Here is a 25884-nt window from a genome sequence, read left to right on the forward strand (position 1 = left end):
TAGATTTCATCGAAGAGGTCATTACTTGCACAAGAAATATTAGCCAAGCGATCCTGAAGATTAGGATCCATGTCAATGGTGCAAAGCCAGGCTAGGCGGCACATTGCTACAGAACAAGCAGTCACCCTGGCGGACAACTCGAAGGCATCATAAGAAGTTTGGAGTAGATGTAATCTGAGTTGTGACAGAGTAGCTATGACTTCTTGAAATTCTAAGTGCTTTTGAGTATCTAAATAGCTGAAAAATTTAGGAAGAAGATCAATGAGGAACTTGAAATAAGTGACAAAATGAAAATTGTAATTGAGGACTTTGGAGGACATCATGGCATTTTGGTAGAGGTGACGTCCAAACTTGTCCATGGTTTTCCCTTCCCTTCCAGGAGGAACGGTAGCATTAACCTTGGAAGGATGGGATCTTTTCAAGGAGGACTCCACAAGCAGGGACTGGCGAGACAACTGTGAATTCTCAAATACTTTGCAATGTAGAGTTTTATACCTGGAGTCCAACTTGCCTGGGACAGCAAGAATTGCATAAGGAGTCTCCAGGCATCTAGTAAAAGTCTGAGACAAAAACTTGTGAAGAGGGAGCTTAAGTGACTCTGCATGACTTCAAGATACTCCTTAGAATATTTAGAACCAGCATCCAATTGAAGGTCCAGGTCAGCAGCCATCTGATGAAGAAAAGAAGAGAAAGATAGCTGATCCGCTAATGCCTTGCATCGAGAAGGACTCGAGGATGTTGAGGCAGCCTGGGTCGAAGATGAAGCTTCGGCAGGAAAATAGGCATCAAACGAATAAGGAGACTTGGATGAAGCAATAGAAGCTGCTGAGTCCTCGAGGTCTGGAAGCAATCGAGGAGTCGGTGGTCTAGTAGAGCTGGAAGGTGTAGAGCGAGGCTTAGTTGAAGAAGGATGCTCTTTGGAAGAAGAGCTATGCCTGGAGGTATGCCTCAAGGAAGGTCTCGATCGCCGGTGAGAATGATGCTTGGAAGCAGATCTCGAAGATAGAGGAGACTTCGCCCCGGAGATGGAAGCAGATGTTGCTACCAAGGAATGGATAGGGCTAGAAGCTGTGGATCGAAGCTCAGGAGGCTTAGTGGAGGAATCTCGAAGCATTCCCAAAGACTCTGCTCCTTGTATGGAGTGTGAGGATTCCTGTCGAGGCACTTGCAAAGAAACTGCTCCTTGCTTCGAGTGCATAGATGCCAGACCAGACACTCTGCTCCCTGCATAGAGTGTGTAGCTTCAGTCGGAGGCATAGGAAGAGGCTTGACCTCACGGGAGTCTGCAGAATGCCCAGACTGGATTAGAGTAGCTAGCTTCGGTCCCATATTAGTTAGGAACTGAATAAATTGCTTCTCTAACATGGTCTGGAAAGAAGCCGGCAAGGATGGATCCGTGTCTGAAACTGGACCACCTGCTTTGGCTGGAGGTTCCAAAGTGGCAGTGAAAATGTACTTCAATTTGGAAGTCTTAGCAACCTTGATTACCACCGCTGGAATTTTCTGCTGAGCTATCTGACTTGAGGATGCAGGGGAAGATACAGCAGGTGTACTTGAGGAAAGAGACGCTGCAAACGAGGAAGGTCTGATGAGGCTCGAGGTTGAAGTTGTGGAGGCAGGAGGACCCTCTGTCGAAGGTGGAACCGAGGCCGCTTTCGAAGTTGAGGGCATCCCGAAAAGCTTCTCCACTAAAATCTGACGATGTTTAAGGGCTCGAGGTTGAAGAGTAGCACAGTGCTCGCACGACTTCGGTTGATGGTCCGGCCCAAGGCACTTGAGGCAACAACGGTGTGGGTCCGTGAGGGAAATTGCACGCTGGCACTGGCTACGCTTCTTGAAGCCCGTTGCTGGCTGGGTCATAGAAGGAAATATAGCTGCCGCAAAGTCGAAGCCCATGGGCTGCGGCCGAGCGGCCTGCCCCGCCAGTCGAACGGAAGAAATTAAAATTTTTTTTTTTTAAACTAGAAATAAATAAAAGAACACAGCGATTTGTGAAGAAAATAAACACAAACCACAGTGAGAGAAGGCATGAAGTAACAAAGTTAAACGCAGAGAGTCAAAGACAGCCTTCTCGGCTCCGCGGAAAACTGAGAACTGAGGAAACTCGCCCTGCGCTGGGTGGGAAGGCACTCGCGCATGCGGGGGTGCGGCTGACTCGAAACTTCTAGTTCCTACAAGCAAGTCTGCTTGCGAGGCTGTCCGCATCCGGGCTCCGTGGATGACATCACCCATATGTGAGAATAGGCTGCCTGCTTGTCCTGGGATAAATATATGTTTGCTTAGGGTCTAATACAGTGTTAATCTGGTCCTGCTTAAATTTATCTTAGTTGACCAGTATCTCTGTCCACAGCAGCTAGGTGTTTATCTTTCCATAGAGAATTATTGATTTCTCTGTTAAGACCTTTTCAGTGCAAGATTCAGTGTAAGGTTCAGATTATAAAAAAACAAACAAAAACCCACACACATACACCACAATATCTGAACTATTTGTGATTATCTTCAGTAAACATACCTCTCAAATTATTCTATCTTGACTACCTCACTCAGCACTACAATAACACTCTCTGAAAAGAAAAGTCCTATCATTATAGCAGAGGCATGAGTGTCTCCATATGGTTTTGGTCTATAGTCTATGCCATTAATTCTCAAACTGGAGTATTTCTGTTCTAAGGGACAACTATGATTAGCAGCCATTCTCTCATCATTTAACCTCTTGACACTACCACTACCACCACAATGGAAAGAATGAGAGAGAGTGTGGCACAGTGGTTAAAGCTACAGCCTCAGCACCCTGAGGTTGTGGGTTCAATCCCATGCTGCTCCTTGTAACACTGGGCAAGTCACTTAATCCCCCCATTGTCCCAGGTACATTAGATAGATTGTGAGCCCACCGGGACAGACAGGGAAAAATGCTTGAGTACCTGAATAAATTCATGTAAACCGTTCTGAGCTCCTCTGGGAGAACGGTATAGAAAATTGAATAAATAAATAAATAAATTATGACCAACACTCACCTGGTGGGCATGGGTCACCGCCTCCATACTGCAGAATTAAGGTTTCGTCCTGATGCTGATAATCCAATTTCATTGCCTTGAAATTTCCAAAAGAGAAAGTATTGCTACCTGAGATCAGGCACACTGCTCCATCTTTACATTTTCCTTGGGGGACATTAGCAGCTGGTGCACACACCCCAATGTGATAGATGGAAGAGACAGAAGCCTGTGGAATTCAGGATGGCTTATTTACTTAACTGCTTAATTTTTGCTTAGTTTTTTAATTTACTTATTAGTCTACTTTTCAAATTAAGCAAGGTAAATTACAAAGATATAGAATAAAATAAATACCATCTGTGATTAACACAATTGATACAGAGAGAGGTTTAAGGGAGGATATATTAAGGGAGAGATACATACAAGACATATATTTGCAACCAAGAGGAATCAAAACCTTACGACCATTAGCTCTTAGTAGGGAATTGATATAGAATATCTAACCTGTCCAGACATGGGATAAAGGGTCAAATCTTTAAACCATGATTAAATTGGTGTAAGAGTGCTCATATCTCAGTTCAATGGAAACGGAATTTCAGAGGGCATATGTTGAACGGCTGAAGAACATGCATTAGCCAAGTTCAAATCATATTCTAGAGGGAGGGGGAATAATTTTTTAAATACCATTCTAACATACTCAAGGTCCATCAAGCCCAGTATCCTGTGTCCAACAGTGGTAACCAGGTCCCAAGTACCTAGCTAGATCCCAAGTAGTAAAGCAGAATTTATGTTGCTTATCCTAGGAATAAGCAGTGAATTTCCCCAAGCCATCTCAGTAATGGCCTATGGACTCTCAACTAACTGATTTCTTGACTAAAACCCACATCTTGTATCCAAAAATTATATTATTTTTTGGCCTAAGCATACTATTGTCAGCACTGGATGCCATGACTAATGAAACTAAATTCAGATCAAGGGAGAGATACTATTATTGAGCTCATAGACATATTACATAGACATATACAGTTCTTCACTGTCAGTTTAATTTCCATCCTATAAGTTCATATAGAATTTTCTTTTTTCAACCATCTTTATTTTCTCTTCTTTATTAATTTCCAGGTACTTTAGTTAGATTGTGAGCCTTCGGGACAGTAAGGGAATTTTTTAAGTACCTTCTTACTTCTCATTTATAATTTTAATGTATATTTTCTTCAAACCGCTTAGAACCTAAAGGATATAGCAGTATATAAGAAATAAATTACCGTATTTTCACATAGATAACGCGCACCCGTGTAAAACGCGCACACGGGTATAGCGCGCGAAAAACACAACTTTATGTACAGAAATTTTTATATACCGCGCACACACGTATACCGCGCATGCTGCCCAACTCTCCTTTCACCCGCCCCGACTCTCCTCTGGCCACCCCGACTCTCCTTTCGCCCGCCCCGACTCTCCTCTCCCCCTTGAAGTCCTGTCCCCACCCTGAAAACCTGATGCCCCCCCCTGACGTTCGATTCACCCCCCCCCTCGCAGGACCGCTCGCACCCCCACCCCGAAGGACCGCCGACTCCCCGACAATATCGGGCCAGAAGGGAGCCCAAACCCTCCTGGCCACGGCGACCCCCTACCCCCACCCCGCACTACATTACGGGCAGGAGGGATCCCAGGCCCTCCTACCCTCGACGCAAACCCCCCTCCCTCCAACGACCGCCCCCCCCCCCAAGAACCTCCGACCGCCCCCCCAGCCGACCCGCGACCCCCCTGGCCGACCCCCACGACACCCCCACCCCCCTTCCCCGTACCTTTGGTAGTTGGCCGGACAGACGGGAGCCAAACCCGCCTGTCCGGCAGGCAGCCAACGACGGAATGAGGCCGGATTGGCCCATCCGTCCCAAAGCTCCGCCTACTGGTGGGGCCTAAGGCGCGTGGGCCAATCAGAATAGGCCCTGGAGCCTTAGGTCCCACCTGGGGGCGCGGCCTGAGGCACATGGGCCCAACCCGACCATGTGCCTCAGGCCCTGCCCCCAGGAGGGACCTAAGGCTCCCGGGCCTATTCTGATTGGCCCAGGCGCCTTAGGCCCCACCAGTAGGCGGAGCTTTGGGACGGATGGGCCAATCCGGCCTCATTCCGTCGATGGCTGCCTGCCGGACAGGCGGGTTTGGCTCCCGTCTGTCCGGCCAACTACAGAAAGGTACGGGGAAGGGGGTTGGGGGTGTCGTGGGGGTTGGCCAGGGGGGTCGCGGGTCGGCTGCGGGGGCGGTCGGAGGTTCTTGGGGGGGGGCGGTCATTGGGGGGAGGGGGGGTTTGCGTCGAGGGCAGGAGGGCCTGGGATCCCTCCTGCCCGTAATGTAGTGCGGGGTGGGGTTAGGGGGTCGCCGTGGCCAGGAGGACTTGGGCTCCCTCCTGGCCCGATATTGTCGGGGAGTTGGGGAATCGGCGGGGCAAGAGGGCTTGAGCTCCCTTTTGCCCCGATCGTGTCGGGGAGTCGGGGGGACAAGAGGGCTTGAGCTCCCTCTTGCCCCGATCGTGTCGGGGAGTCGGGGGGGCAAGAGGGCTTGAGCTCCCTCTTGCCCCGATCGTGTCGGGGAGTCGGGGGGGGGCAAGAGGGCTTGAGCTCCCTCTTGCCCCGATCGTGTCGGGGAGTCGGGGGGGGCAAGAGGGCTTGAGCTCCCTCTTGCCCCGATCGTGTCGGGGAGTCGGGGGGGCAAGAGGGCTTGAGCTCCCTCTTGCCCCGATCGTGTCGGGGGTGCCAGGGACCACACGGAGTCACCCACCGTACCACCCGATTCGGGTAAGCGCAGGTATCGGTGGGTGGCTTATTTGCGGGGGGGTGCCTTATTTTACATTTTTTTCTAAAAAGGGGGGGGCTGTCTTATTTGATGGCCCTGCCTTATCATCGGGGAAACACGGTAGAAAAAAAAAAAAAAATGAACAGTTAAGTCCCAGTTTTTGCCGCTGAGACTCTGCCCTCTCACTGTAAAATTAGACTCTACTTAGTCTGTCTTTAAATTTAAAAAATGTGTGTTGTTTTAAAAAACAATTATGTTTTTAGATGTATCTAAATAAAAATAATAACCAAAAATTTATCTTTTTTTATGTCATCTTAGCATATTTTATGCTACAGAACGAATTATTTTTTTTAACATGTATTGTTATGGGAAAACGCGTTTCACACAACGAACGTTTCACATAACAAACTTGCTCCTGGAACGGATTAAGTTCGTTGTGTGAGGCACCACTGTACTAGAAAAAACATCCACCACACAAATGGACTTCCTTGCCTGTCATCTCACAAGCTCCACACTAAAAAACTCACTAAACTGCATGCTCTGTTACATAACACCGGGTAATTGGACCACAGTGAGACCTGAATTTGAAAACTTCATTTACCAAAACTCTTTAACAGCAGAATATAACCTTATCCTAGGAGATCTAAACCTTCACCTAGAAAACCTAACATCCACACCAGCAAAAAACTGTCTAGCATTTCTCAATGCCTTATCCTTCCAAATCCTAAACCCACAAATCACTTATGAAAAAGGACATCAACTTGACATTGCAGCCTTCATGACCCATCAACCAACCACCCCAGTAATTCAAACACTCAATGGAACCTGGTCCCCATCCCTCTGGTCAGACCACTACACTTACAATTTCAACATCAACTGGACCAAGAACAAAACCACACCTAAATCCAAAAAAATAACATACACCTCACGCAAACAAATCGAGCCAACCGTATTCTGGATAAAAATAGATGAAACACTCCAGGACTGCGACCCCAAAGACTTCATCTCTCACTGGAATAATCTAACCACCAACATCCTGGATGAACTAGCCCCACTATAAACCAAAACTAGAACCAGTAGAAGATCAGACCAATGGTTTGACAACGATCTGCTCCAACTTAAAACACAATGCAGACGATAAGAAAGAAAATGGAGAAAAACAAACCTAGATCAAATGAAAACCGCCTGGAAAAAAATTAACAAACAATATAAACTTCTACTAAAAGACAAGAGGAAAACTCACTACACAAATCTTATAGGCACAGAAACCCAAGATACCAAAAAACTATTCCAAATATTAAAAGACCTAACGGACACCAAACCCTACACGGCCACTAACAACACCCCACCCCCCTCAGCTACAGTCTTAGCAGATCATTTCAAGAACAAAATTACTAACGCCAGAGCCACCCTCAATTTTACCCCATCCCACCTAAACGAAATCACAATTCACTCCACAGAAAAAGAATCAACTGCAGTAGACAGAACATGGTCTCAATTCCCCAACATACAATGGTCCAAACTCAATAAACTCTACCAAAAATACAGCCACGCTTCCTATGACCTCAACCACTGCCCATCATATCTCCTTACCACCTCCAGTATAAAATTCCGTACTCTACTTCTGCAATGGATACAAACTACACTCACAGATGGCATTTTCCCTACTGACATCAGCGAAATCATCATTACCCCAATTCAAAAAGACCCAAAAGGACCAATGGACCAACCAACCAACTTCAGACCCATTGCCTCAATACCGCTATATGTCAAAATTACAGAAAGCCTAGTAGCTAAACTCCTCACAAACTATCTAGACGACCATAACTTACTCCACCCCATGCAATCTGGATTCAGAACCAACTTCAGCACATAGACACTACTAGGCTCCCTTATGGACACAGACGGATAATATCTTAGCACAGGAAAAAAAATGCTTCTCATACAACTGGACCTGACTGCAACATTTGACCTAGTTGATCATAACATCCTTCTTCAAATCTTGGATGCAATAGGTATCTCAGATAAAGTATATTCTTGGTTTGAAGGCTTCCTAAAATCCAGAACCTAAAGAGTAAAATCAAACAAAGAAAAATCAGATCCTTGGTCAAACCCTTGCGGCATACCACAGGGATCCCCACTATCCCCTACTCTCTTCAACCTATACACTGCCTCTCTCGGAGCATACCTGGACAATCTAGGCATAACCACCTATAGTTATGCGGATGACATCACCATCCTCATACCATATGATCAGCCAAAGACCACCATGACAAATATACTCCATCGAACACTAGAAACAGTTACGACCTGGATGAAAGAACACAAACTGAAACTCAACCCAGATAAAACTAAATTCATCCTCCTCGAAAATGACAAAGTCCCAACCATAACCAATTTAGAACTTAACTCAATCAACTATCCAATCCAAACCTCCATAAAACTACTAGGAATGACAATAGACTGATGCTGTACTATGCAACCGCAAATAAATAAAACCATACAGAAATCCTTCGCAATAATGAGAAATCTGAGACAAGTCCGGAAATTTTTTGAAAGAACACAATTCCAGCTTATAGTGCAATCCCTAATCCTAGGATTGCTAGACTACTGCAACATCCTCTACCTCCCCTGCCCTGCCACGATGACCAAGCAACTACAAACAATCCAAAATACTGCTCTGAGACTCATCTGCTCATTGAGGAAACATGATCATATCACAGAGGCTTACATCAACTCACACTGGCTACCAATCCAAGAAAGAATACTATTTAAATTCTACTGCATGATATTCAAAACCCTAAACGGAAACAGCCCAGCCAGGGGACACGTGATGCAGCCTGTCTGAGCGGACGCACTGTCGGAGAGCTCCGTCCCACGGACGAAATATCGGCGAAAAAATCGGCTTCTCTGCATCCCTACCGGAGCCGCGAGGTCCTGGCATCGGATACTATTACCTGCTCCTCCATAGCCCGAAGGAGAGAACACGCCGGAGCGGGGCATGCCAGTAAAATCGGCAAAGGGAACCCGGGACAAGCCCTCTCTCACCCCCTCCAAAATGGCGGCAGAACCGGCCACTTTCACAATTCCGGCTGGTGAATGGATCACAGACATCACGCGTTCAGTTTTGGCGGCGCTGGCGGACAGGCTAAATAAAATACAGTCAGCTGTGGATGAGATGAATGAGAAGTTTGATTCTCACAGCCGACGGCTAACGGAAGTGGAGCAGCGAGTGTCCGATCAGGAAGACGTGCTCGGGTCTAACTACCCAGGTGGAGGAACTGCAAAAAACCAACCGGGAGCTACTGGCAACCCTGGACGAACAGGAGAATAGGAGCCGCCGAAATAATCTGCGGCTGGTCGGGCTCCCGGAGACGGTAAGCGAGCAGGACCTTTACGATGCCTTTAGTAAGTGGCTGCCGGAGCAATTGGGCCTGGCCGGGGGCACTGAGAGTTTCACGTGTGAGCGGGCACATCGCATTGGAGCTCGGCCAGTGGAGGGGGGGGAGAGCGAGGACTGCAATAGCCCGATATGTTAACTGGCGTGAAAAGGAAATGCTACTTCGGGCCTATCGCAGGGCTGGGCCCTGGATTACGAGGGATCTCGGGTCCTCGTGTTCAATGATTATTCCGTGCGGGTGGCGGCCCAACGCAAGACCATGGCGCCCTCCTGCACGGATCTCCATAATAGAGGAATCAAGTTCGCGCTGGTGTACCCGGCGAATCTTCGGGTCTGGCATGATGGTAAAACCCTGACTTTCCACTCTGGAGATGAAGCCAAGGCGTTTCTGGCTAAATTACCTGCTTGCTGAATTTCCTCTGTCCGATATAGCTACAGAGGGTATGCATGTCATATAACTTTTCCTTCTCTGCTGCACTGAGGGCTAAGAGTGTGGAGATGGCGGCTGCCTCAGTTTTTCTTCTAACATGTCCTATGGATGTGAGACTCTGGCTACTGTGGAGTGTACAATTCCCCAGGTTGAGAGCCAGCCACTGAGCTGGATGCGGGGGGACTGCCCTGGTGGACCGCACACCTTGGTGATCTTTGTGCTGACAAGGGGTCCGATTCCATTCCTGGCCCCTCACCATCAGCTGGGCCCTCTAGGATCTGTTCGACAGGGGATGTAGCGGCCAACTTGACATTTGATCCGGTATACTGTGGCTTTTACACAACACCTGGCATGGACTGGATTAGAGACGCCTTACTGACATCAGCGTTACGTTTATGTTTATTTCTGCAGGGACAGTAGGACCTTATGGGATGCAGAGGGGGAGTGTCCTGAGGGGGGGAGGTCTCCGGGCAGGCTGGGGGGTACATATGGGTATATATGCTGGCGGGAAGGGTGCAGCATGGGGGGCTGGGGAGAGGGGGGGGATTGTTGGGGGGCTGCGGGGAAGAGTATGTGTGGGGGTGTGTGAATGTGGTGTGGTTGTGTGTGGGTGGGGGGGATCCGTGGGGGCTCAGGTTGCTGGGACATGGGGCATTTGGCAACTGAGGGCGGCGAGGCTTAGCTGGGAGGCCTCATCTGCACCTATCTGTTATTTCTGCCAAGGCTCAGTTCTTGAATGGCTGGTGAAAAATGGATGATTCCTTGGGCTCCTGGGAGGTTGCTGTTCCCCGGGGTTGTGCACTATGTAACCTGTCCCTCTCTCTGCTATGGCTGACCTAAAGATTGTCACTTTCAATGTAGATGGCATCAGGTCCCCGGTTAAAAGATCTCGCATACTCACCCACTTGCGTAACCTGAAAGTGGATGTGGCCTTTTTACAGGAGACACACCTAACTCAGATTGAACACTCCAAATTGAGGAGGAATTGGGTCGGGGAAGTCTTCTCCTCCACATCTGGGGGCCGACAGAGGGGGGATGGCTATTTTATTTCATAAGCGGCTACCTTTTGTCTTGCATAAACAAATGACGGATCGGGAGGGGAGATATGTTATTGTCATGGGGGAGGTCTGGGGTCTTAAGCTGTTGCTCTGTAATTTATATGCACCGAACTCTTACTGTCATAAATTTTTCTCCACAGTTCTTTCTATGGTATCGGCCCACCCGGATTACCAGGTGATCCTGGGGGGAGACATGAACATCACTGCAGACCCAGGGGTGGATTGCAAGCCTCCTAGGGGTAGTTTAAGAGACCATGATAACAAGGGGGTGGGATTTCTGGCACAGCATCTAGGCCTGGTGGACGTCTGGCGGGCGTTACACCCGTATGATTCGGATTTTACCTTTTACTCACATGTCCACAAAGTGTACACACGCCTAGATTATATATTACTGGACCAAAGGTTGTTCCCCAGAGTCACTAGATCGGACATAGTGGAAACTACGGTTTCCGACCACGCTACCGTGGATCTTACCCTGACCCTCGCAGCTGGTAGCAGGGCCTCTTCTTGGAAAATGGCATTGTATTTGTATCATGATCAGGAATTTCGAACATACCTACGGGCGCGATGGGTAGATTATCAGGCCACGAACAATACTCCTGAAATAGGATCGGTATCTTACTGGTACGCATCAAAGGCAGTCCTGAGGGGACACGTGATTGCATACACGGCTGCCAAGCGCCAGGCTAGGGGGGCGGAACTTTTATCGCTATTTCTCGTTTCATATGGAGGTCACGGACACCTCGGATAGCGATGTCCAAACTCACTTTGGATAAAGGTCTGGGGGGACTCAATGTCCCGGATATTCGGCTTTATAATGTAGCGTCTCTTATGCGATGGATCCATGAGGGCTATACTGGATGCTATCGTTACTCACTTCGGGGCTGGCTAGTCAACTGGAGCTCCCCTTTTCACTTTCTGAATACATTACACCGTCAGGACGATCCGGGGAGGCGATACCTTGTTTGCCTCCGTTTTCTGCGACCGTTCCGAATGGCATGGCGCTGGTGGCGGCGCAGACAGCGGTTGTCGACGGAGGTGTCTCCTTTTCTACGTCTGGTGGGGAACTCCAGGTTTCAACCGGGCTGGGGTAGATCAGTATTTCAGCATTGGGCGACTCGAGGTTGCGAAGCAATGGAACACCTCCTTGAGTTATCTCCTGATGGATTCCCATCCTTCCAACAAACGCGGGATGCGTGGGGCCTTCCTTCTTGTTACCTATTTTCTTGCTTCCAAGTGCGCCACTACTGGGATGCTGAGCGTAGAGGGGGTGACGAAATTTGGGTTAAGGGCCCGCTGGATACTCTGTTCTCGGCCACCCCGCCCATAGCCAATTCCCTTGCTCACTGGTACAGAGTACTCAAAACATCTCTTCCCTTGTCGGTGCTCACTCCTGTGCGATCCGCCTGGGAAAGGGACTTAGGACAGGAAATATCTGAACCATAATTTCTAGCTTGTTTCAGCACTCTATATTCTTACACTAAATCCGCTGACTTTCAGGAACTCCAGTACAAGATTCTCCACCGGGCCTACTTCACTCCTCAGCGAGGGGCGCGCCTAGGGCTCTGGGACAGTGATTCGTGTGTTAAATGCAAGATCAGTGTAGGCACACACATTCACTCTTTTCTGGAATGCCCCAAATTGGATATATGGCGGGAGGCCCTCACCCTACTGGAGCGTGCTGTGCAACGTACCGTTGAATGGGACTATGGGTTTCTTCTCCTGGGTCTGCAGACATCCCTCCAGGATCAGGGTTTCACTGTTCCCCAATGCAGGTTTTTTTATAATGTAATTCTTGTAGTGAAAAAACTGATTTTGACTTATTGGATGTCGGCGGAGCCGCCTCCGATCCCGCACTGGAGGAATAGACTTCGGGAAGTCACTCAGTTTGAAATTTGATTGTATGCCCGGTCCCCGAGTGTGCTTAAACAGCATTATGTAGGCCTGTGGGAGAGACTGAGGGACTTGGTGCCATCTCATGAAAAGGAAGGGGGACCGGCGCCCATCTAGATGTTACAATCTCTGTTCTCCTTGTACTGTCCATGATATGCTCTGATGATTCTTCTCGCTTCTATGCTTTGATGTCCCAGGGACGGGAGGGTGGGAGGGGGGAGGGAGGGAGGGGAGCGAGAGAATGTGTGCTTAGTATGAGAGGTGTGGAGGGTATAGTGTGTGATTGGTGAAAAAAAGATAAAAGGGGTGTGAGATCGCCGTCCCCACTGGGTGACCTTATCTATTTCTGCTGTCCTATACTGCCTATGCTTCAGAGGCCCTGGCTGCCTTTTGTACTTGTTGCACACTGCATTTGTGCGGGGGGATCTGTTTGGGGGGATATGCCTCTGTTCTTGTTCTTGTGCTGATTATGGACACTTATTGCCACGATGTAGTTTGATGTTGCGCCCTGTTGGGTGGTGTATCTTTCACTGCTAATAAAAATACGTTTAAAAAAAAAAAAAGGAAACAGCCCAGCCTACCTAAACAATCGCCTCATCCAAGCAACCTCAACCAGATATAGAAAAACGCACTCCCCATTCACACCTCCCCGATCAAGGAAGTAAAATGGACAAAACAATACGATGGCCTCCTAGCCACTCGAGCCGCAAAACTAGATAACCAAATCTCCAACCTACTGTTAACCACCCCAGACTACAAGATTTTCAGAAAAGAAATAAAAACTACACTCTTCAAGAAATTCCTGAAACAGTCCTAACCTCACTTACTCTTAACAACTCTTACTCTTTACAACTCTAGAAATGACAATTGTTCTTCCATTGTAACCCCCATTTTTTATATCTTTTGTAATCCGCCTTGAACCGCAAGGTAATGGCGGAATAGAAATCTCTAATGTAATGTAATGTAATACATGGGTAAACTTTAAAACGGAGAAGACTTGGAAAGTGTAAGGATGAGGACAGGGGAGATGATAAATACATGAACAAGTTGCTGCAGAATAAACTGTGCCAAAGCATTTAAACAGCCAGCCAGCATCAGTGTATTCATTTATGGAAAAGAACTGGTAATAAGGAGACAGAAGATCCCATTGCACTATTAGACAAGAGTACTGAAATCAGTACACATAAAAACATGATAGTGTAATTGCGTTTTAAGTCTTATAGTGTTCAGTTCACCTCGTATGTGGTTCCAGAAAGAGAGGACAAATTGAATGTGTAATGTAACTGCTCATCCGTTAGTGAACAGCCCAATGTTGTCACCTCATCTGGACAAACTACTGGAGTATTCCATTCAAATACAAAAGTGCAGTCAGACTTCTTCAGCATCTTTGGCGTACCCTGCAGTCAAATTAAAAAAAAAAAAAAGTAAAATATGAGCCTATTGTAACAGCCTGACAAACCATCCCTGTGCAAGCAAAAATTCACCTATTGGCCATTGAAAATGTGAAGAATAAAAGCTGCTGCAAAGGTGCAGCTGGTAGAAGCAATTCTGTTGGTCACTTAAAGAACCAAAAGAAGCCTGGGGAGAAAGGAAGGAATAAATCAATGAATGGAAGACACAGGGGCAAATGCACAAAGCCTACCATGCTGGAAATCAGTAGAATAGTAAGAGGGGACGGTGTGAAGTGCCCTGGGTGCCATCTTGGTGGGGGATGATGGCACCTCTCTGCCCCCCCATGCCACGCTCGCACCCTCCCTTCCCCGCCCCTCTTTAAAATCTTTGCCAGCGTGAGCAACTACTCTAGCCTGGCTCCCTCTGAAATCACTTCCGGGTTGCAGGGCCAGGAAGTGACATCAGAGGGAAAGTCAGCGCAAACAGCAGGCTGGAGAAGCTGCTTGCGCTTGCAAAGACTTTAAGAGGTAAGGGGGTAGGAAGAGAGGGCGTGAGTGTGGCACAGAAGAAGTGGAGGGGTGGAGAGAAAGGTGCAGGAGGGGGAAACGCCACCACTCCGGAAGCCTCCTACCCTCGCTATGCCATTGCTGCCAATGTTTCATTTAGACTAGTTTTTATGAAGTCTAAATGAAATGTTATTCTGAGGCCAATACACAGAGGCTTTTGGTTATTGCTTTACCATACACGGAATGCAGTGGCCGAAAGCCCTATACTAATGAGCTTGTTAGTGTGATTAATTTATGCATCTGTCACTTTGAAGAACGACATTTGTATAAATAGCACAGTTACTTACCATAACAGGTGTTATTCAGGGACAGCAGGCAGATATTTTCAACATTTGGGTGACATCATTCATGGAGCCCCGATGTGGACAGCTTCACAAGCAGACTTGCTTGAAGAACTTTTAGTAAGTTCGCGAGTGCCTTCCCGCCCGAGGTAGGGCACGCATCTCCTCAGCGTCTCCTCAGTTCAGATAGCTAGCTAAGAAACCAACCAGGGAAAGTGGGTGGGTTGTGAGAATATCTGCCTGCTGTCCTTGAATAACACCTGTTACGGTAAGTAACTGTGCTTTATCCCAGGACAAGCAGGCAGCATATTCTCAACATATGGGTGACCTTCAAGCTAACTACAATGGGATGGTGGGAGTGTTGGCAATTCAGGAGAATAAATTTTGGAATACTGCCTGGCCAAAATGGCCATCCCGTCTGGAAAAAGAATCCAGACAATAATGAGAGGTGAATGTATGAACCGAGGACCAAGTGGCAGCTTTGCAGATTTCCTCAACAGGAGTAGATCTAAGGAAACTACAGATACCGCCATGGCTCTAACTTTATGGGCTATGACTCGACCCTCTGATCCAACCTGAGCATAGCAGAAAGAGATGCAAGCCGCCAACCAGTTGAAGATAGTGCGCTTGGAAACTGGATGTCCCAACTTGTTGGATCAGAGGAGACAAAAAGTTGAGGAAAAGATCGCTATGGCTTAATCCTTTGCAAACAGAAAGCCAAAGCACACTTACAGTCCAGAGTATGAGCTGTTTCTCCAGGATGAGAATGAGGCTATGGAAAAAAACACTGGAGGAGCAATGGATTGATTGAGATGAAATTCTGAAACCACTTTAGGTAAGAATTTAGGATGAATACGGAGGACCACCCTGTCATGATGGAATACTGTGAAAGGTGGGTCCACTACTAAAGCTTGTAGCTCAGACTCTGCGAGCAGATGTGAGAGCAATGAGAAAAAACACTTTCCAAGTGATATATTTCAGATGAGCTGAAGACATTGATTCAAATGGAGGCTTCATCAACTAAGCAAGAACAACACTGAGATCCCAAACCACTGAAGGCGGTTTGAGAGGTGGGCTTGACATTGAAAAGTCCTTTCATGAATATGGAAACCACGGGATAAGCAGAGAGGGGTTTCCCTTCTATAGGCTGATGGAAAGCAGCAATTGCACTGAGATGGACTTGAATGGATGTTGATTTGAGGCCTGATTGGGATAAATGCAACAATTAATCCAAAATTGAAGACAAGGAGGTAGATCGAGGCTCCTTGTGATGAATGGTGCACCAAGCAGAAAACATAGTCCATTTCTGGTTGTAACAATGTCTAGTGGTAGGCTTTCTGGAAGCCTCTAAAATGTCCTTGACAGATTGAGAGAACTGTAGTTTGGCAGTTATGTTGAAAGGTACCAAGCTGTCAGGTGCAGAGACTGCAGGTTGGGATGAAACAGAGATCCCTGACTCTGTGTAAGCAGAGACGGAAAAACTGGTAGAAAAAATGGCTCCAAGCTGCTGAGTTGAAGTAGAAGGGAGAACCACGGTTGTCTGGGCCACCGAGGAGCTATCGGAATCATGGTGGCATGTTTGTGTTTGACGAGTGTCTTGAGAATGAGAGGAAATGTATACAGAAACTGATTTGTCCATTCCAGAAGAAAAGCATCTGCCTCCAGATGGTGAGGAGAGTATATCCTGGAGCACAACTGAGGCAGTTTGCTGTTGTGGGTAGACACAAAGAGATCTACTTGAGGAGTTCCCCACTGAGAAAAAATGTGATGGAGAGGCGACAAATTGAGTGCCCATTCGTGAGGTTGCAGAAGACGATTCAATTTGTCTGTCAAGACAGTTTTTCTCTCCTGGAATGTAGACCGCTTTCAGAAATGTGTTGTGAAGAATTGCCCAATTCCAAACCTTCTGAGCTTCCTGGCAAAGAGGGAGAGATCCTGTTCCTCCCTGCTTGTTGATGTAGTACATGGCAACTTGATTGTCTATACGAATGAGGACTACTTGATCGTGAAGAAGATGCTGAAAAGCTTTGAAAACATTGAATATTGAGTTCCAACAGATTTATGTGACTCTGACGATCTGTGTTGGACCAATGTCCTTGAGTACGGAGACCATTGAGATGAGCCCCCCAAGCGTAGATCGAGGAATCTGTCATGAGAACCTTCTGATGAGGGGGCTTCTGAAACAGTAAACCTCTGGAGAGATTGGAAGAGAGCATCCACCAGTGGAGAGACTATCTCAACGAAGGAGTCACTGTAATGTGCTGAGAGAGTGAGTTGAAAGCCTGCGCCCACTGAGATGCCAGGAATCTGAGGTGAAGTCTGGCAAAAGGAGTTACGTGAACTGTAGAGGCCATGTGACCTAGCAGAACCATCATGTGTCTTGCTGAGAGTGAAGTGAGGGATGATACTTTTTGACAAAGTTGAATGAGAGCATCCTGACGTTGTTGAGGAAGGAATGCTCTGAGTTGCACAGTGTCCAGTACAGCTCCAATGAACTACGATTCTAAGAGGGCTGTAGCTGGGATTTCAGAAAGTTGACTTTGAACCCTAAACTTTGGAGGAACCAAATAGTCCTTTGGGTTGCTACAATAACTCTCTGAGATGTTGAATCTTTGATGAGCCAGTCGTCCAGGTACGGGAAAACCTGAAGATCATGGTTGCGCAGAGCTGCTACTACCACCACTAGGCACTTGCTGAAAACTCTGGGAGATGATGCCAGGCCGAAAATGATGATTTCCCATCTGAAATCTAAGAAACTTGCAAGAGGCTGGATGAATGGGGATGCGAGTGTAAGCCTCTTTGAGATCCAGAGAGCATAACCAATCGTGATCTAGAAGAGGATACAAGGATGCTAGAGAAAACATCCAAAATTTTTCTCTGTCAATAAATTTGTTGAGAGTCCTGAGATCCAAAATAGGTTGCAGATCTCCCATCTTCTTCGGGACAAGAAGTAACGGGAGTAAAACCCTGTGCTCTGCTGTTTCAGGGGAACTTCCCCCATGGCACGGAGACAAAGCAGAGCTTGAGCTTTCTGAAGAAGAAGGGTGGTCTGCGACGGATTGGAAGAATACTCTCTTGGGAGAAGATCTGGTGGAACGTGGATGAAGTGAAGAGAGTAACCTTCCCTGATGATAGTGAGGACCCAAAGGTCGGATGTAATGAGCTCCCATCGTTGGTAAAAATGATGGAGACGTCCCCCAATAGGGAGAGAAGAGGACAGAGACAGAACGATTGAGGTTATTGCTCTGTGTTAGATAGTCAAAAAGACTGAGAGGCCTTGGGTGCAGCAGGAGTCAAGGTTTTTGCTGCCGTTTCTGTTGCTGCTGTTGTTGTTTCTTAGGAGGCAACCTTAAATAAGGTGCTGTCTTTTGAGGAAAACACCTCTGGTAAGATGGAGTAGGCCTATAACTCTTAGCGGTGGAAGGCTTTGGGCTGATTATGGAAGCAAATGACTTTTCATGCTCAGATAAGTACTTTGTAGCTGCCTCAATAGAGTCATCAAACAACTCATTGTCCTGGCATGGGATGTTAGCCAGTCGATCTTGTAGATTCGGATCCATATCTATGGTGCGGAGCCAGGCCAGCCGGCGCATCGCCACCGAAAACGCAGTGACTCTAGAGGACATTTCAAACGCATCATATGCAGCTTGAACCATATGCATGCAAAGTTGACCCAGAGTGTGATGTATGTGTTGAAACTCGAAGTCGATGTTGAGGAAGATATTTGGAAAAAAAAAATCAGGCATGGCATTGACCAAATGTTTCAGGTAAGATGTGAAGACAAAGTTATAGTTCAAAATTCGGTTTGTCATCATCGAATTTTGATACAGCCGACGACCAAACTTGTCCATGGTCCTGTCCTCTCGGCTAGGAGGGACGGAGGTATAGACTTTGGCAGGACTGGTTCTTTTTAAAGAAGACTCCACGAGAAGAGACTGATGGGATAATTGAGACGTCTCAAATCCCTTACAATGGATCATCATATATCGAGATTCCAACTTTGCTGGCACAGCAGGAATAGAATATGGTGTATCAAGATTTCTTTTGAAAGTTTGAGAAAGAATGCCATTTTTGGGTAACTTGAGAGACTTCCTAGGAGGATGAGGCATACCCAGTTCTTCCAAATACTCCTTAGAGTATTTTGAGTCAGATTCCAAAGTGATGTTAAGATCTTTACTCATTTGGCAAAGAAACTTGGTGAAGGACACCGGATCTGATGAGGTATGACCCCGTTGAGGAGAAGGTGAATGGGAACCCCTTGAGGTATCTCTCATAGCAGAGAACAAAGGTGAAGTTTCTCTGGAGTATTGATACCTGAGATCTGAATCCATAAGCAAAGATGACCCACTTCTAGAATGTGAAGAAAACCTCGCAGGAGAAGAACTCGACTGACGAGAAAGGCGAGGCTCTCCAACAGATCTCCTCGACAAAGGAGTTGGTGGTCTCGAAGAGTCTTGATGCCTCGATAAACAAGACCTGCCTCGAGAAGAAGCTTTGACAAATGATGTGGAGAACTATGCCTCGAATCACAGTCCCGTGATTGAGTTGGATCCAGCCTCGAAGATGAATGTCGAGGAGTCCTCATCCTGTGCCTCATCCTGTGCCTCCTAAGCACAGGAAGGGTCCCCTTGGACTGGAAAACCGCCAACGTAATCCCACTCCACAAAAAGGGCTGCAGGACAGAAACAGCAAACTACAGACCAGTGAGTCTCACGTCTATAGTGTGTAAACTCATGGAAACACTGATCAAACAGAATATTGACACAATCCTAGACGAAGAAAAACTGCGTGATCCACACCAACACGGGTTCACCCAAGGTAGATCCTGCCAATCTAATCTGATTAGCTTTTTTGACTGGGTTACTAGACAACTGGATGCAGGAGAGTCACTGGACGTAGTGTATTTAGACTTCAGTAAAGCATTTGATAGTGTTCCTCATCGAAGATTACTGAACAAGCTAAAATCGATAGGATTAGGAGACACTCTAACTACATGGGTTGGGGATTGGCTGAGCGGCAGACATCAGAGGGTAGTGGTGAATGGTACTCCATCTGAAGCATCGGACGTGATAAGTGGAGTGCCGCAGGGCTCGGTCCTGGGTCCGATTCTATTCAACTTATTCATAAGAGATATGACGCAAGGACTTAGGGGAAAGGTATCGCTGTTCGCCGACGACGCCAAACTTTGCAACGTAGTAGGCAGAAGCTTATTACCTGATAATATGACACACGATCTACTGCTGCTGGAACAATGGTCAACTACTTGGCAGCTTGGCTTCAATGCTAAAAAATGCAAGGTAATGCACCTGGGAAAGAGTAACCCACGTAGAACTTATGTACTAAATGGTGAGACCTTGGTTAGGACCACAGCGGAACGCGACCTAGGAGTGATCATTAGCGAGGACATGAAGGTTGCCAATCAAGTGGAGAAGGCTTCCTCCAGGGCAAGACAAATGATGGGGTGTATACGCAGAGGTTTCGTCAGCAGGAGACCTGAAGTTGTGATGCCGTTGTACAGAGCCATGGTGAGGCCTCACTTAGAGTACTGCGTTCAGTTTTGGAGACCTCACTACCGAAAGGACGTGCTAAGAATCGAGTCGGTACAGCGAACAGCCACCAGGATGGTCTTGGGGCTCAAGGATCTCACGTATGAGGAAAGACTAAAGAAATTGCGACTGTACTCACTTGAGGAAAGAAGAGAACGGGGAGATATGATTGAAACGTATAAGTATATCACGGGACGCATCGAGTCAGAAGATGATATCTTCCGGCTCATGGGACCCTCGACCACCAGAGGGCATCCGCTGAAAATCAGGGGAGGGAAGTTTCGTGGCGACTTCAGGAAGTATTTCTTCACCGAGAGAGTTGTGGATCATTGGAACAGACTCCCACTCCAGGTGATAAAGGCCAGCAGCGTGACGGATTTTAAGAGAAAATGGGATACTCACGTGGGATCTTTAAGTGAGTAAACTCAGGGGGGGGGATACACGGAATGGGCAGACTTGGTGGGCTATAGCCCTTTTCTGCCGCTTTTTTCTATGTTTCTATGTTTCTTATGTGAAGAGGTAGGACTGGAAATCGGAGATCGATGTTGAGACACTGATAAGGACTCGGCTCCTTGTGTAAAGGTATCTTGAGGCACTATGAAGGACTCAACTCCTTGCATAGAGTGTGTAGATTGAGCTCAAGGCACTCTCAAGGACTCGACTCCTTGTAATACTGCTGAGTGCTCAGGCTGGACTGCAGGAAGCAGAGTCGAGGCAGGAGTTAATTTGGCAAGCATGTTGCCAAACTCCTGATGCAGAATAGTTTACAAAATATTCTGCAAAGCCGGCACCAAGACAACTGGATCAGGTACAATTGGTGTGGCTATGGACTCCGAGGAAGACGACCTCGAGGAAAAGTGTTGCCTTGATTTTAAGACACATTTCCTGGGTAGCCTCGGACCTACCAGTTCTAAGGGTGGCATGTCTGGAGGGGTTGGCTTAGCTTTCTTACCTGAGGGAGACAGTGAGGATAATGGTGCCTCAAGAGAAGATTTAGGTGATTTCCCCAAAGACGAAGACTTTCCCATTGAGGAAGGTTTGAGTGAAGTCGAGGTTAAAGGTTTTTGCCCCGTAGAAGACTTTTCTGGAGTTGAGGTCAGGGCCGGAATCGGGGTCAAGGCCTTAGGTAGAGGCCGATCCATTCCCCCTGAATATTTTTTTGATCTGGACTCGACAACATTTAAGGGCTCGATTTTGAAGTGTAGCACAGTGATCGCATGACTCCGGATGATGATCAGGTCCTAAACACTGTACACACCACTTTCTAAAAGTTCTTCAAGCAAGTCTGCATGTGAAGCTGTCCACATCAGGGTTCCGTGGATGACGTCACCCATATGTTGAGAATATGCTGCCTGCTTGTCCTGGGATAACTTGTTGGTTTTAATATATACGTATCTGAGTCAGTTTTATTGTGTCATTTTTTTCATTTGGTAGAATTTGTAACTTGGCTAAACACCTTGGACTGTCATCTTAAATTTACCATGACTTGGGACCTGAATACAGTTACATTTTTGGATACTAGGATATACAAAGAGACAATTTTGTATATTGTAAGACAACTGATAGGAATACCTATTTAAATTACAAACAGCTACCATCCAGTGAGCTTAAACAAGCTTTACCTTTCAGCCAGTTCCTGAGGATATGCCACATCTGTTCTACAGATGTGGAAATTAAATATCAGGTTAAGATCCTTTTTCAAAGATTTCATAATAGGAATTATCCAGAATGGACCATCAAACAAGCATATTTGCGTGCTCTTTATGCCAAACCCATTATTCATATTTGTCAGAATAATATTTTTCATTATTTGTATTCGGTCAAATATTAAAATCTGCTATTCAATACGGCTCTATTTGAAAGTATAAAAAAAGCCAGAAGACCGTTCTCAGGTTACATACATTTTCATCAGTTCATTCAAATCAAGGCAGGGGCAAACAGACCTGTCCAAGACCATCTGTTGTAGGAAAATGAGACTATTATAAATCGAAAGTACAACTCTAAGTTTACCTGGAAGTTGAGACTGTTCTGTTACTGTGAAGCTAAAAGATGCAGATACTAGAGTCAACAATATAATCAAGAGGAAAGCACGCTTATCTATGTTTAAAATGGCAAGAAACACATTTAAATCATAGTACAAATATTTGGCTTTGCATCTTTTTATGTCTAGGTTCTACTTTAATGAGCAACTTTAATGAAAAACATTCCATGATTAAAAGGGAAATGCTTGTACAAACACAGGACATAAGCACAAATGCATCCAATTTACGAGGGGCTCCAGGAACCGTGAGGGGAGCTTCCCAGTTTTTATAGAAAGTTTCCCGTAAGATGTCGTGGACGGGCAACTTCAAAAATTCTTTGGGAGGTTGCTCAAAGTCTAGGGCATCGAGGAAAGCCTGAGACTTTTTAGAGTCGGACTCCAAGGGAATGGAAAGAGCTGCTGACATCTCCCTAAGGAATTTGGAGAAAGAGGATTGCTCTGGTTTGGAGATGGTGTCGGTCATGGAGGGTTCTTCATCGGTTGATGAAGCGTCCTCCTCGGTACCGTGAGGGGAGTCTTCCCACAAATCTGGGTCCCTAACGTCGGGGTGCGTACGTTTGGACATCGGTGTGGAGGGCTCGGCATGGCGGGTCTTTGAAAGAGATTTGCCTGAGCGCACCGAGGCGGTACCGGGTGAGGAAGACCGATGTCGTTCCTGGGACCGGACAGGATCGGCAGCATCACGGGTACGTACTGTAGGTGTTTCTGCCAAGAGCACCGGCATAGAAGTATTAATCGGTACCGAGGGGGGTCGACACCGATGGGACAGTGTGAGGCTCGGACCGGTCCTGTACCGGAAGGTGCGGTGCCAGCAACGCCGGCAACAGTTGTTGGAGCAAGGGAGGAAGTGGGACCGTTGGATGATGGAACCAGAAAGGGAGTGGTAAGAGAGGAAAAAGAGGTAGCAGACAGGTTAAACAAGTTTTTCTCGTCGGTCTTCACGAGCGAGGAAACATCCAATGTACCAGAACCTGAGGAGATTATAAGTGGGGATCTAGATGAAAAGCTGGAGCGAATAGAAGTAAGCCATGAGGACGTCCTACGACAGATAGATAGATTAAAAAGCGACAAATCACCGGGCCCGGATGGAATCCACCCAAGGGTACTAAAAGAACTGAGAAAGGAAATAGCGGAAACACTCCAACAAATATGTAATCTATCATTGAAAACTGGAGAGATCCCGGAGGACTGGAAAATAGCAAATGTCACGCCTATCTTTAAGAAAGGATCAAGAGGAGACCCGGGAAACTACAGGCCGGTGAGCTTGACTTCAGTTCCGGGTAAGATTATGGAAGCACTTATTAAGAACAGCATCTGCGAGCACATGGAAAAAAAATGGGCAGCTGAGGGAGAGCCAACATGGCTTCTGCAAGGGAAGGTCTTGCCTCACAAACTTACTACATTTCTTTGAGGGAATAAACAGCCAGATAGACAAAGGGGAACCCATAGACATAATTTACCTCGACTTCCAAAAAGCTTTCGACAAGGTACCCCACGAACGGCTGCTTAAGAAGCTGTGGAACCACGGAGTGGAGGGGGATGTATACCGATGGATTAAACACTGGTTGGCGGGCAGAAAACAGAGGGTTGGAGTGAAGGGCAAATACTCAGACTGGCAACGGGTCACGAGCGGAGTTCCGCAGGGGTCGGTGTTGGGACCGCTCCTGTTCAATATATTTATAGACGATCTGGAGACAGGGACGAAATGTGAGGTTATCAAATTTGCATATGACACCAAACTCTGCAGCAGGGTTAGAACCACGGAAGACTGTGAAAACCTGCAAAGGGACCTAACGAAGCTGGAAGAGTGGGCCAAAAAGTGGCAGATGCGTTTTAATATAGAGAAAAGCAAGGTCATGCATGTTGGGAAAAAGAACCCGATGTTCAGCTATACAATGGGGGGAACATTGCTAGATGTAAGTACCCTTGAAAGAGACCTGGGTGTGCTGGTGGATACAACAATGAAAGCATCAGCACAATGCGCGACAGCCTCAAAGAAAGCAAACAGAATGCTGGGTATCATCAAGAAGGGTATCATGACCAGGACAAAGGAAGTCATCATGCCACTGTACCGTGCAATGGTGCGCCCGCATCTGGAGTACTGTGTACAGTATTGGTCGCCGTACCTCAAGAAGGACATAGCATTGCTTGAGGGGGTCCAGAGAAGAGCGACGAAAATGGTAAGAGGTATGGAAAACCTTTCGTATGCCGACAGGCTAGAACAGCTGGGGCTGTTCTCCCTGGAAAAGAGGAGACTTAGAGGAGACATGATACAAACTTTCAAGATCCTGAAAGGCATAGATAAGGTAGACAGGGACAGATTCTTCAGACTGTGGGGAACAACAAGTACAAGGGGGCACTCGGAGAAACTGAAAGGGGATAGGTTTAGAACCAATGCCAGGAAGTTCTTCTTCACCCAGAGAGTGGTGGACACATGGAACGCACTCCCGGAGGTTGTGGTGGGGCAGAAGACACTACAGGGATTCAAAGAAGGTTTGGATAAATTCCTGAAGGAAAAGGGGATTGAGGGATACAGATAGAAGTAAGGATAGGTTTTTTAGGGCAGGGAACACTTGACAGGTCATGGACCTGATGGGCCGCCGCGGGTGCGGACCGCTGGGTGCGATGGACCTCTGGTCTGATCCCGGTGGAGGCAACTTCTTATGTTCTTATGAGCTGTTGTTGCAGCTGCTCCTGTAACTGTGTTTGGAGTATGGCCGCGATGCGGTCGTCCAGGGGAGGCACCGGTACCACTTTTTTCTTCTTCGGTACCATAGGTGCCGCTCTACGCTCCAGCGATGAGGAGGCCGATGATGAGGCACTCACCAAGATCGGAGCGGAGCGTTTGCGGGGTCGGTGCGGCGCCGGGAGGGCCGGTGTCGCAACCGTGGCCGGAGGGCGCTCAAGGGAAGAGGGAGGCTTCTTAGCCGGCTTACCTGGGCCCAACGACCCCGAGGAAGGGTCCGGTGGTGTCGATGTCGTCGGTGCCGACTTTTGTGGTGCCGTCGACGTCGCAGCCGGTTCCATGGCAGATCCGGTACCAAACAAAATATTTTGCTGGATCTGCCGATTTTTCAAAGTACGCTTTTTAAGCATAGCACAGCGGGTGCAGGTGTCAGCCCGATGCTCTGGACCCAAGCACTGGAGGCACCAATTGTGTGGGTCGGTGAGGGAGATTGGGCGTGCACACCGCTGGCACTTCTTAAAACCTGGTTGAGGGGGCATGAAGGGAAACACGGCCTCCGCAAAATTGAATCCAGAGGCCTGTATGGTGGCAACAGGCCCCGCCGGGGCCGGCCTGAAAAAATAAAGAAAACTCGATGAGTTTTTTTTTTTTTGAAAACAAAAATAAAGGGAATCCGATAAGAAAAAAGGAAAAAAGTGAGAAAATACGCGAGCGGGAAGGCAAAAAGTAGTTTTTCAACGGCCGTTGAAAACACATGCGTCTTCTTCGCTCCGCGGAAACGAAGAAACTGGGACCACGCTCTCCTCCG

The 25884-nt window shown here is 47.3% G+C and overlaps 1 protein-coding gene across 1 annotated transcript in view; it reads right to left on the bottom strand.

Moving 5' to 3' along the window:
* The window catches only part of IGF2R (insulin like growth factor 2 receptor), a 358657-nt gene that overhangs the window by 84860 nt on the left and 247913 nt on the right, over positions 1-25884 (bottom strand). Inside the window, exons 37-38 of the mRNA XM_033935794.1 lie at positions 13800-13961; positions 3015-3219 (exon numbers count right to left, since the gene is read on the bottom strand). Coding sequence (XP_033791685.1) covers positions 3015-3219; positions 13800-13961 — 367 coding nt within the window. The remainder of the gene's footprint in view (positions 1-3014; positions 3220-13799; positions 13962-25884) is intronic.

The sequence above is a fragment of the Geotrypetes seraphini genome, chromosome 3 (assembly GCF_902459505.1).
Source record: "Geotrypetes seraphini chromosome 3, aGeoSer1.1, whole genome shotgun sequence".
NCBI classification, from domain to species: Eukaryota; Metazoa; Chordata; class Amphibia; order Gymnophiona; family Dermophiidae; genus Geotrypetes; species Geotrypetes seraphini.